Below are 13169 nucleotides of genomic sequence, written 5' to 3'. Positions count from 1 at the left end.
AGGCTGCAGCATGAGGTCTCAGCTACCTCACTCCCTCCCCCTCTTTCCTGTTGGTAGTGGCCAAGGGAATGCTGGGAAATGTAGTTCTTTCCCTGCTCCAGGGCTGGCTCTATAGGCAGGGAGCTAACCAAGGAACTACAGCTCCCAGGGCCCCCTGTTGGTTCTCAGCTCCCGTGCTGGATCCCTGCCGCCCCTGCAAATAGGCTGCCCCAAGCAGGTGCTTGCTTTGCTGGTGCCTAGAGCCGCCCCTGGGCACAGAGCAGTGGCGTGTCTGGGCCAGGGTTACTGAGGAGGCTATTGGCCAAATCACTGAGTCCCAGTAAACTGCTCTATCCCCTGCACCAAACTGCTCTATCCCAGATTCCCAGATGGACACTGGCCGACCACACAACGGCAGAGTTTGCAATTGGTGGGAAATCTCCAGCCCTGTGATCTATTTGCATATTTCTCAAAACACAAAAAGCACCAGGGCCCAGCTCCTTAATGGGACTTAGGCGCCTAACTCCCACTGATTTTAATTAGGCACCTAAACCCCTTTGATTTGAATGAGGCACCTAAGTCCCTTTGAGGATCGGGGGCCCAGGTGCCTCCTACTTCACCCAGCCAAAGTCAGCATTCTGTTACAAGCCATGCCCGCAGTGAGGCTGTCCTGGTGCCCGCCTCACCCTGTCACCGCTGCTGCTTCCGCCACAACCTCCCACCCCCATCTTGGTGCAAAGTACCCTGGGAAGTCTCCAGCGCCCCGCGGGGGTTGGAGCATGAGCCAGTGACACCCACCACCCTTCTCTAGAGCAAGTGTGTAGCACCCGCCCTGGGCTGCGCTGGGGAGTGGGGCTGTGCAGCGGCTGGAAGGTCACCCGGCCGCACCAGGTGTCTGTGTCGTGGCATTAGATGGTCTGACCCCTGCACCACACCAGTGTGAGATTTTCCTGGCCTTGCTTGCTGGGCCTCAGGAACGGAATGGGCCAGGAATGGGTTGCCAGTAGGGAAGGGACAGAGGTCAGGAGGGGTCATCTCTGCCCCAACCCCCCCCCAGTCTATTGGGGTTGGGTGAGGGGTTCGCTGTGGACCAGCTCTTTCTGCCTCCAGGGAGTTTGGGGGTGAGGGACGGATGGGGGCAAACATCACTTCAGTCTCTGCCCGGGGTCTAGTCAGAAATGAGAGCTCCTGGAAATCTCAGAAGAGAGCCCCAGTCCCATGGGGGGAGCCCCAGGCCCACTGGGACCCCAAGTCTCTGGCCTTTCAGAGAAGCACCCCAAATCTGGGGAAATTCCCCATCCTCTGACCTCCGAGCCTTCCAGGGACCCGAGGTGTGGGAGAGGAGGGGGCTGAGCAGTGATAGATGGTGTCTCTGCCCCCACAGACCAGCAGTTCAGAGGCAAAGGGGAGGGAGGTGGGGGCGTGAAAGAGGAGTTGCCAGATGTCCTGAGGGTGACCAGATGTCCCGATTTTATAAGGACAGTCCCGATGTTTGGGGCTTTTTCTTATATAGGCTCTTATTACCCTCACCCCCATCTCAATTTTTCACACTTGCTGTCTGGTCACCTCAAGGTCAGGCTGGGGCTCCCCAGAAGGCCCAGCCCCCAAGACCATGCTCAGGCACCAGGTATTCAAGGCCCAGGCGAGGCATGAGGGGACCCAGGGCCTGTGGACCAGAGGGGAGTGACTGATGGCAGGGCCGGCTTTAAGCCGATTTGGCTGATTCCCCGAAATGGGGTCCCGCACCTAAGAGGGCCCCGCAACGTCCGGGGCTGCCTGCGGAGCGGGGGGGGGAAGCCGCGTCCTGCTTCTCCCCCCTCCCTCCAGCACTTGCGCTGCCATACAGCTGATCACCGCAAGCCTGGGAGGGAGGGGTGAGGAGGAGGACTGCGGCGTGCTTGGGGAAGACATGGGGCCAAGGCGGGGATTTGGGGAGGGATCCAATGGGGCAGTGAGGGGGTGGGGCTGGGGGTGGGGCCAGGACGGGGATTTGGGGAGGGATCCAATGGGGGCAGGGATGGGGCGGGGGCAGGGCGGGGCCGGGGCGGAGTTGGGGGGCGCGAGACAATTCGTGTCCTGGCGTGGGGCCCCGCACCTGCTAAAGCCGGCCCTGACCGGTGGGGAGCAGCCAGCAGGTGGCACAGGCAGCAAGGTCCTGTCCCCAGCCAGGACGCGGTGGGATGAACTGAGGGGACAGAGCCACCGGGAGGGATCAGCCCTGGGGCTTGGGAGGCGCTGCACCGCACAGGCCAGGGAATTGAGGGATTATGGCTCCGTATCGGAGTGAGAAAAGCGTTAGAGACTGAGCACGGGAAGCCCTGCCTTGTGTTATGCAGTGATGTTTGCACCAGACACCTGAGCCTGGACTCCCTCTAAAGACAATGGGACCAAAATCCACAACTGATGTAAATCGGCATCACTCCATTTGTGTCAATCTCCCGCACAGAACTCAACGGAGTGAAACTGACTTACACCAGCTGGGGATCTGGCCTCACTGACTCCAATGGAGCGAGGCCGGTTCACATCAGCAGGGGCCTGGCCTGAGATATTTGTCTCACACAGGGCAGATCAGAGCAGGCTGATTTCTCTACAGATTGAAGTGACTCAGACAAAGGGCTCCTGAATTCAGATCCCCTATGGGACGTGCCAACACAGCTCCCCCCTCACCACCTATCCAGCCCCTGCCAGGAGGGCTGAGCCCGGGCACTGGGAGGTCACAGCTGATTCCAGATGACTTCCGGCCCTATCTGCATTACACTTGATGGTGTTGCCAGGGGAATGCCAGTCCCGTGGGCTCACTGCAGGAGCTCACAGGGCCAGGGAGCCCAGGCTGGGGGGGCCAGATGGACAGATCTCCCTGTAGTGGGGGAGATCCCCATGTGATCCAGGCCCCGGCAACCTTGGCAGCAGGCTGAGAAGTGCCAGCTTGCCTGGTGTCTGATAATGTCCTTGGGGTGACGTGCTCCCACGTCCCTGCCACAGGCGGGCAGCCTCACTCCCCACCATGGAGGAGTATCCCAGTAGGGCTAGAGCCGGGAGCCTCGCCTGGAGTGAAACTCAGCGGTGGGCTGCCAGGTGGCTGTGAGCGCTCCACTCTTTGATCACTAGGGATTTGCCTCCTGCCACACCCCATGGCTGATCTGCGCCCCTAGGGAGCTGAGAGCTGGGCAGCATGCCCTGAGGAGTTGGCACGGAGCCATGCCAGCAGCTACACGTCTCCCAGCCACTCACTCCCCCACCCCCCCATCAGCCGTAGTGCTCTACTCCCCTGAGCTCTGATGCGTGACACCGAGGGACCCACGGGCGCAGACACAGACTGGAGACAGAGAGCGCAGAGTGCCAGGGCAGGTCAATCGAGAGGTGGGAAGGAAAGAAATGGGGGAATTGGGCAGCCTGGGAGCAAGATCCTGCCCCACAATCACTCCCCCCGGTCCCACCGTGTGCAATGCCTGCTACTAACCAATACACATGGCGCTGCCCTGAGCATAGGCTGGGGACCAGAACCACAGTGCAACCCTCTGCTCTGCATCATCCTTTCCCTCATGTTGGGATGGCTTGGCCCCAGACAGGAGTCGAGTGCCACAGCTCCAGGAATCCTTGGCAGTCAGGCCTGTACGCTGACTATTAGACCCTGCTGCCCCCTAGGGCCTGCCCTGAGTCCTTGGGCTGCCCTGTCAGCCCCATGGACCCCTGGCCTCAGGCCTTTTGCCCCACAGGGTCAGTGCCCTACACCCTTGCGCTTTCAGCCCTGTGAGGTGGTGGGGCCTGTATGCAAATTGCCCTGGGCGGAGGGCTCAGATCAACAGCTCCTGGGGACTCCCCAGTTGTGCTCCGTCCCCAGTGACCCCTGTATTATAACCTACCAGGCACCAGTGCCCACAGCCATGGGCAGCACCAGCTGCAGCCCCTACCCGGACCTGACAGGAGGGCAGGTCAGATGTCCTGGATGGGCTGAGATGCCCAACAAGGCCAACGTGCCGATCGTAACAGACCAGCTCATAACAGGACACTCCAGGAAGTTTTTGGAGAGTGTTGGGGACAACTTCCTGGTGCAAGTGCTGAAGGAACCAACTAGGGGCCGTGCTCCTCTTGACCAGCTGCTCACAAACAGGGAAGAATTGGTAGGGGAAGTAGAAGTGGGTGGCAACCTGGGCAGCAGTGACCATGAGATGGTCGAGTACAGGATCCTGACAAAAGGAAGAAAGGAGAGCAGCAGAATACAGACCCTGGGCTTCAGAAAAACAGACTTTGACTCCCTTAGGGAACTGATGGGCAGGATCCCCTGGGAAGCTAATACGAGGGGGCAAGGAGTCCAAGCTGTATTTTAAAGAAGCCTTTTCAAGGGCACAGGAACAAACCATCCCAATGTGCAGAAAGAATAGCAAATATGGCAGGTGACCAGCTTGGCTTAACAGTGAAATCTTCGGTGAGCTTAAACACAAACAGGAAGCTTACAAGAAGTGGAAGCTTAGACAGATGACTAGGGAGGAGTATAAAAATATTGCTCGAGCAGGCAGGGGTGTAATCGGGAAGGCCAAAGAACAGTTGGAGTTTCAGCGAGCAAGGGATGTGAAGGGTAACAAGAAGGGTTTCTACAGGTATGTTAGCAACAAGAAGAAGGTCAGGGAAAGTGTGGGACAATTACTGAATGGGGGAGGCAACCTAGTGACAGATGATGTGGAAAAATCTGAAGTACTCCATGCTTTTTTTTGCCACGGTCTTCACAGACAAGGTCAGCTCCCAAACTGTGGCATTGGGCAGCATAGTATGGAGAAGAGGTGAGCAGCCCTCAGTGGTGAAAGAACAGGTTAAGGACTATTTAGAAAAGCTGGACATGCACAAGTCCCTGGGTCCAGATCTAATCCATCCAAGGGTGCTGAGGGAGTTGGCTGATGTGATTGCGGAGCCATTGGCCATTATCTTTGAAAATTCATGGCGATTGGGAGAAGTCCCGGATGATTGGAAAAAGGCAAATATAGTGCCCAGCTTTAAAAAAGGGAAGAAGGAGAATCTCGGAAACTATAGACCGATCAGCCTCACTTCAGTCCCCGGCAAAATCATGGAGCAAGTCCTCAAGGAATCCATTTTGAAGCATTTGGAAGAGAGGAAGATAATCAGGAACAGTCAACATGGATTCACCAAGGGCATGTCATGCCTGACCAACCTAATTGCCTTCTATGATGAGATAACTGGCTCTGTGGATATGGGGAAAGCGGTGGACGTGATATACCTTGACTTTAGCAAAGTTTTTGATATGGTCTCCCACAGTACTCTTGCCAGCAAGTTAAAGAAGTATTTGGATGAATGGACTATACGGTGGATAGAAAGGTGGCTAGATCGTCGGGCTCAACAGGTAATGATCAATGGCTCGATGTCTAGTTGGCAGCCAGTATCAAGTGGAGTGCCCCAGGGGTTGGTCCTGGGGCCAGTTTTGTTCAACATCTTCATTAATGATCTGGATGATGGGATGGATTGCACCCTTAGCAGGTTCACGGATGACACTAAACTGGGGGGAGAGGTAGATACACTGGAGGGTAGGGGTAGGGTCCAGAGTGACCTAGACAAACTGGAGGATTGGGCCAAAAGAAATCTGATGCAGTTCAACAAGGACAAGTGCAGAATCCTGCACTTAGGATGGAAAAATCCCATGAACTTCTACAGGCTGGGGACCGACTGGCTAAGCAGCAGTTCTGCAGAAAAGGACCTGGGGATTACAGTGGACGAGAAGCTGGATATGAGACAGCAGTGTGCCCGTGTTGCCAAGAAGGCTAATGGGATATTGGGCTGCATTAGTAGGAGCATTGACAGCAGATCGAGGGAAGTGATTATTCCACTCTATTCAGCACTGGTGAGGCCACATCTGGAATGTTGTGTCCAGTTTTGGGCCCCCCACTACAGAAAGGATGGAGGGAGTCCAGCAGAGGGCAATGAAAATGATTAGGGGACTGGGGCACATGACTTATGAGGAGAGGCTAAGGGACCTGGGTTTATTTAGTCTGCAGAAGAGAAGACTGAGGGGGGGGTTTGATAACAGCCTTCAACTACCTGAAGGGGGGTTCCAAAGAGGATGGAGCTCGGCTGTTCTCAGTGGTGGCAGATGACAGAACAAGGAACAATGGTCTCAAGTTGAAGTAGGGGAGGTCTAGGTTGGATATTAGGAAAAACTATTTCACAAGGAGGGCAGTGAAACACTGGAATGGGTTACCTAGGGAGGTGGTAGAATCTCCATCCTTAGAGGTTTTTAAGGTCCGGCTTCACAAAGCTCTGGCTGGGATGATTTAGTTGGTGTTGGTCCTGCCTTGAGCAGGGGGTTGGACTAGATGTCTCTTCCTGAGGTCTCTTCCAACCCTAATCTTTTATCATTCTATGAATTGCCATGGAGCAACCGTATCTCAATCCACTCCGCTGGTCTCTGCGCCCCACCACAGACCAATGGCCCCTCTATCCCAGTATCCCGCCCCAGACCAGACCAATGGGCCCATCTCGCCTGGTATCTGTGACCCAAGAACCTCTTAATGCCAACTGACATGGGGGTTACAGAAATCTTATGAGCCTGGTGTGTATATTCTCATTCCCCAACAAGCGGGGGGCGGTCGGGGGCGGTCCCTGAAAGCAGGTATCCCACTGGTCAGTAATGTTGTCGGGAGATGTGGATACAGCTCCCAGGTAAGGAGTTAGGTGTAGACACTGAAGATATGAGTTAAAGCCGTAGCAAGCGGACAGTCACCAGCAAAGGTGAAAGGCAGGTTTTTCTCCAGACCGGAAGGGAGAAACGGGGATTGTTGTTGGGATGTGAATTAAGCAGGGGAAGTTAATCTGATGGCTGCCAATTTACATAGGAAGTCAAATGTTAATGAAGAAAGGTGAAGTCACCAGCACAGAGGAAAACACAAGAGCGGTGGGGAGGGGGTACCTTGTCTATATGCAAAGACAATGAACTCTGAGATAGATGTAGGAGGTAGTAAGTGGACAGCGTGTTTACATTCAGAAAGATGGGATCTCAGCCAATCTGGATTGGAAACGGCGTGGAGGACTTTGGGCGCTGCACATAGGTTAGCCTGTGAGTTCAGTGCCTAGAAAGCGTGTTCTGTTCTGTGTAACCATTTGGTCCCAGTACCCTCACTCACTCTCTCTTGAATCTTTGATGAGCAGTGTTGGGATGGTGCCAAATTATGATGATGCATTGTTGTGACTGATATGAATGAATGTGGTGAACATGGCTTGGTACGTCTGAATTTACTAGAGGATTCTGGGAGCAGGATTCTCTTAGTATCAGGCAACAGAGGGTCCTGTGGCACCTTTAAGACTAACAGAAGTATTGGGAGCATAAGCTTTCGTGGGTAAGGACCTCACTTCTTCAGATGCAAGTAATGGAAATCTCCAGAGGCAGGTATTAATCAGTATGGAGATAACGAGGTTAGTTCAATCAGGGAGGGTGAGGTGCTCTGCTAGCAGTTGAGGTGTGAACACCAAGGGAGGAGAAACTGCTTCTGTAGTTGGCTAGCCATTCACAGTCTTTGTTTAATCCTGATCTGATGGTGTCAAATTTGCAAATGAACTGGAGCTCAGCAGTTTCTCTTTGGAGGCTGGTCCTGAAGTTTTTTTTGACACCATCAGATCAGGACAACGGGGGCCTGATCTCAGCCGGGATCTGAGCAAAGCCTGGTACAACGGGGGCCTGATCTCGGCTGGGGTCTGGGCAGCAACTGACACAACGGGGGCCCTGATCTTGGCCGGGGTCTGGGAAGCAACCGCCACAACAGGGACCCTGATCTCAGTCAGCATCCTCCAGTGGAAAATGGACAAGGTGCCTTGACCTTGGCCAATGGGATCCTGGCTTTAGGGCCCTGGCAGGAGGGGCTGGATGCTGAGTGGTTGATGAGGAGTCACATAGTTTAAGATGGTGATGGGTTCCGGGCACCCCCTAGAAGGGAAAGGCCCCGTGTCCCATTCCCTGCCCTCAAACCAGCCAAAAATCACATGTGGGGTTGTAGGCAGAATGGGCTGCCGTAGTGCATCACGGAGCACCTGGGACATGGTGAGGGTGGAGGTGAGCATGGGTCCGGAATAGCTGGGCCCGGAGTGCGTGGAGGTGGGCAAAGAACCAGCATGTAAGGTCTGAGGCCTTTTTTCTGCAGCCATATTAGGACAGCAGCAGCCATGAGCCAAGAAGCAGAAAGTCACATCCTCACATTGCATCTAAATTACATCAGAACAATGGAATACTGGGCTGGTAAGAAGGCGATTCTGTCCTGCTAGTGCCCACCATCACCAGGCAAAGAAACTGATCTTAAGGGGGTTACAGAAACTTTGTTTGATAGCAGCCTGTCTGGCAAGGAATCACTCATCAGCAGTGTGGGTGCGAAATCTCTACTTTATAGTTTTGCCTTGCTGGTCCCCACTTCTCTAGTGTTTGTCTGTCTGGTTTCTGTCCCGTTCTTTGCTTCTTTCTGTCTGTTACATAACTAATTTCACAAGGTGGACATCAAATAAGGTGGTGGGGTACGATTGGGTAAAGAATTATTTCACACTATGTTCGGATTGGTCAGAGAATTATTTTGTAATACTTCAGTAAAATGATTGGCTCAGGTAAAGCTAAGCAGGACTCAAGTTTCACTATATGAACTGGGGTCCAAAAGGACGTTCTTGGGAACCAGCTCCAGGACACAGCCGAAGACCAGAGCTGCCAGACCTCAACACGCTGCCAGCCACACCGGACAGAAGCTGGAGTCCCAGGACGACCTGATCCCGACTGGCCAGCAGGGAAAGTTCGTCTGCTGTAGTGGGAGTGATGGGCATTGTATGCACAGCGTGTGTATTCTGTTCTGGTGACTATTAATACATAGAGGGTAAGGAGGATATTACTGTGTAAGGCCCCACAAACCTGCAGAAGATTATGCCCTGAGCCGTAGGAATAGGGTACAGGTAGGTGCCTTTCGCTGGAGCTCTAGGAATGGGGAAAGGCTGGGGGCGCCTAAATGAACTGGGTTATGCCTTGAGCCCACAGAAGGGTAAAGGTGGGGGGCCCTAGAGTGTGCAGGTAACAGCACAGATGGGCCTAGCGCAGGCAGAGGTGGGCATGGGGCCAGCACAGCTGGGCATGGCGCGGCAACATGTCCCATACACTATAAACATTTTCTCCTTGTTAATCTCTCAAATGCTCCCCAACAATCCTCTCCTCCAACCCCTTCCCCTCATCTCCAGCCAGCTCCTTCTCCTGGACCTCAACCGCCCCCCTGGCTCTCCTCTGAGCCCGCCTGCTCAGACCCGAACCCTTGGAGTCCCCTCTGCTGACCAATCTAGTCCCTGGACCCCCAGGCCAAGGGGGTACTCGAGCCCCCTGGAGCCCCCCAGAGGGACGCGGTGCTGGACTGCCCAGAACCCCACAGTGGGAGGGGGGTTTGGGTGCCTCCTAAAGCCCCCCAGGGAGGCTGGTGTCCATGCCATCACCCCCTGGGGAGTAGGGATGGTCCCTCACTCACTGCGCTGGATGGGTTGGAGGCTGGTGATGACTCCTTTTTCTCCTCCTCCTTGGCTTTAGCTTCTACCATGGTCATCTTGAGCCTGGCGCTGCTGCCAACCAGTGCCCCAAACTCTGTGCTGACAGCTGCTTCTCACTCCCAAGGTAAGTGTTCAGAGAGCCCTCCTTGGGGCTGTGCCCTACCTCTGCCTGTGCCCGCCACAACAGCTCCAGGTGCCCGTCGGCGTTAGCGATTTATAGAGCGCTCCTGCTCCCCTCCCCCGGACAGCCCGGTGCCACCCCCCTGGCCTTCCCTCCCCCGCAGCCTTGCTCTGCCCACCCGGATCCAAATCCATATTTTAATAAATGGGCATCCAATCTGCTTGTCCATCAGATCCCCGTAAGTTGCATAAAGATTATCCAGTATAATTGTCTCAAAAAAGCCACCTGTGCGCTTCGTTAGCATGCGTGAGTGCATGCGGGGGGGATGGAGGGGACAGTGTGTGCACACGTGCGAGCCAGCTGCTGGGGTGGCTGGCCATGGTCTGCGCCCCCAGACCAGAGGGGTACCAAACCCCCCGCCCCGTCCAGAACTGGCACCAGCCTCCCGCTTTGGGCAGAACCAGCATGAGATGCCTCCCACTCTGACCCAGCCCCACAACCAATCCCACACTCTGACCCAGCCCAAGCTCCAGAATCAGGCCCACACAGTTATATCTTTGGGGGCAACAGTTTTAGGAAGAAATCATTGGAGACACAGAGAGCTGTAAACCTTGGAGCAACCATTTATTGCTACACACAGAACTAACCATCAGCCAGCCAAAACAGGCTGGGCTATCCCCTAATAATCTAACTCAGCTGCCATAGCAACACAAGATTTTATTACCATGACAACCAAATACACAACACACACTCTGACCCAGCCCCACAACCAGCCCTATGCTCTGACCCAGCCCCACAACCAGCCTCACACCCTGACCCAGCCCAGGCCCCAGAACCAGCCCCACTCCCACTCTCTGACCCAGCCCAGGCCCCACAACCAGTCCCAGCCCTCCCACCCCTCCAGAAGAAGACTAGCTTCTCCAATCAGAACCAGTGCCCCTCCCCACGCCAGCGCCAGGCCCCACCCTCAGAACCAGCACCCCCCGCTCTGCCCCAGCACCAGACCCACCTCTTTGACCGGACACCGCAGTGGCTTCTTGGGAGAGTGAGGCACCATCAGGCCCCTGCTGAGAACTAGCCCTGGGTTCCCCGCTCGGTTCCAGTACCGGGTCCGAGAGCCGAGGGGACCGCGGTGGCACCAGGCCCCCCCCCCCTGCTCGGAGCCAGCTGCTCCCAGCCCCTGGCCCGGCTCCGGACGAGCGGGGAAGACTCTCTCCTCCCGTGGCACTCAGGGCACCCCGTCAGCATCATGGCAGCCCCAGCCTGCCCCTGCCTCCCCCTCAGCTGGGGAGAACTGGCCGTGCCCTGGGGAGAGAGGCTGTGGGGGCTGCTGCCCTGGGGGGCGAGGGGAGCAACAGGGGAGGAGGGAAGAGGAGAGGAGTAGCCCATGACAGGGCAGGGCAGCAGCCAGCAGCGTAAGAACCAAAACACTGCCTTACTCCCCATCTGAAGGGGCAGGGGCTGATGGCTGGTACCCCCCAAAGGCCAGCCTGAGGCTACAAACAGCACCACTGAGAACACAGCTGGACCTCCACCCCTGCCCATGCATGCTCCATGCCACCCCAACCATGACAGAGTGACATTGTCCTGTGAGAAGGGGAGTGGGGTCTCGTGGGGGTGGGCCTGGAAGCCAGGACTCCTGGATTCTAGCCCCAGCTCTGGAAGGGGTGTGTGTGTGGGGTGGGGGGCTGGGTGTCAGGACTCCTGGGTTCTATTCCCAGCTTTGCTTCTTCAGATAAATCACTGATTCCAGAGCCTTTGGTCCCGAGTGTGTGAAAGGGGGAAGGGCTGCAGACTGGCATTGCGGGGGGCTGGATGGGGGTGGCATTGTGGGGGAGAATGGGGAGCATTGCGGTGGGGGGGTGAAGGTCACAGGAGCGACTCTTCCAGGTGTTGGAGGACAGCGAGGGTGGGTGGGAGTCAGGAATGTGTGGGTGTCTCCTTCCTCCACCATCCTGGCTGGGAATTGGGACCCACCTGGTTTGTTCTGGCTGTGGGGTTAGCTGGCAGCCGGGGTAGCAGCTGGAAATGAGTCCCCCTGAGGCCCTGGGATGTCAGGAGATTAACCCAGCTCAGAGTGGGGCCCTGGCACTATTTCACAGCACATCAGGGGTGGGGGCGCTCCTGGGAATCCTGGCCTCCGAGAACAGCCAGGAGCTGGGGGATGCTGGCTGTCTCCAAGGGAAATCCCCATATGGGGGGTGGGAGTGGGGAGGAGGCAGAGAGCTCTGTGGGGCAGAGGGACGGCTGCCCCAGCATGGTGCCCAGGAGCCCTGGGGGGGCACACACCCGGGACAGCTCTGAGCAGACTCACAACATGGGAGGGGCCCAGAGCGGGGTCACACCTTGAGGGAGTCTGGAGGGGGTCACACACCTGGGGAGGCGCCCGGATGGCGCTGGCTTTGGCATACCGGGCGCTGGCATCCTGGTCGTCCAGGAAGGTGGTGGGCAGGCTCTGGTAGCGCCGGCCTGGCAAGGCGAGGACACGGAGCGAACACAGGAGTTGCCCACGAGGGCGCCGCAGCCCCCCTGGCCTGCTCCTCTTCAGCAGCTGGGGAGGGACACAGAGAACAGTGGGGTCAGGGGAGCAAGGTTGGGGGGGGCTCCTGGGCATCGGGGCTGGGGAGCACAGTCCATTCCCCACCCTGCCCCTCAGCCTCTGAGACCTCGTCCTGTGCCCCCTGCGATCCTGCCCCTCAGCCCCTGTGACTCTGTCCTGTTCCCCCTCCCCACCCTGTGACCCTGCTCCTCAGCCCCTGGGACCCTGTCCTGTGCCCCCTGTGATCCTGCCCCTCAGCCCCTGAGACTCTGTCCTGTGCCCCCTGTGATCCTGCCCCTCAGCCCCTGGGACCCTGTCCTGTGCCCCCTGCGATCCTGCCCCTCAGCCCCTGAGACTCTGTCCTGTGCCCCCTGTGATCCTGCCCCTCAGCCCCTGTGACCCGGTCCTGTTCACCCTCCCAACTCTGCGACCCTGCCCCAGCCTTGCGACCCTGTCCTCTGCCCCCTCCACACCCTGCGATACTGCCCCCAGCCCCTGTGACTCTGTCCTGTGCCCCCTCTTCACTCTGCAGCCCTGCCCCCAGCCCCTGTGATTCTGTCCTGTGCCCGCTCCCCACCCTGTGTCCCTGCCCCTCTAGCCACAATGACCCGCCCCAGCCCCCACCCCACTCGACACTGTACTCCACTGTCCGCCTAACCCCCTCTCCCATGACTCTGCCCCCTGTTGCCTCCACCTAACCCAGTACCTCCATACCCCACTGCCCCCACCCCCATACACACCCTATGCCCTCACACCCTGGTGCCCTACCCGGGATTTCTGCCCACCCTGGTTTCCCCCAGCATCTTGACCCCGCGCTTCTCCTACCTGGGCAGACATGGCCCTGCGGTGCCATGAGAGGGGGATGGTGCCACGGACAGCAGGTCCCACCTGGGGTGAAGGGAATACAGCGAGGTACTGCCTGGTCCTGCTGAGAATCTCCCCTGGTTCCCACCCCATTGTTATACACCCCTCCCAGCACTGCTGCCAACATCAGGGCCCTGGGGCAGAGCGGAAGCTAGAACCAGGTTC

The 13169-nt window shown here is 57.1% G+C and overlaps 1 protein-coding gene across 1 annotated transcript in view; it reads right to left on the bottom strand.

Moving 5' to 3' along the window:
* PCP2 (Purkinje cell protein 2) overlaps nucleotides 1–12852 on the bottom strand; it is a 27707-nt gene extending 14855 nt beyond the window's left edge. Inside the window, exons 1-2 of the mRNA XM_034792837.1 lie at nucleotides 12847–12852; nucleotides 11976–12152 (exon numbers count right to left, since the gene is read on the bottom strand). Of these exons, the coding sequence (XP_034648728.1) occupies nucleotides 11976–12152; nucleotides 12847–12852 (183 nt within the window). The remainder of the gene's footprint in view (nucleotides 1–11975; nucleotides 12153–12846) is intronic.
* Between the last annotated feature and the right edge of the window lie 317 nt (nucleotides 12853–13169).

This window comes from Trachemys scripta, chromosome 16 (assembly GCF_013100865.1).
Source record: "Trachemys scripta elegans isolate TJP31775 chromosome 16, CAS_Tse_1.0, whole genome shotgun sequence".
NCBI classification, from domain to species: Eukaryota; Metazoa; Chordata; order Testudines; family Emydidae; genus Trachemys; species Trachemys scripta.
Note: the sequence above shows the minus strand (reverse complement) of the source record. Positions and strands in the feature narration are given on the sequence as shown.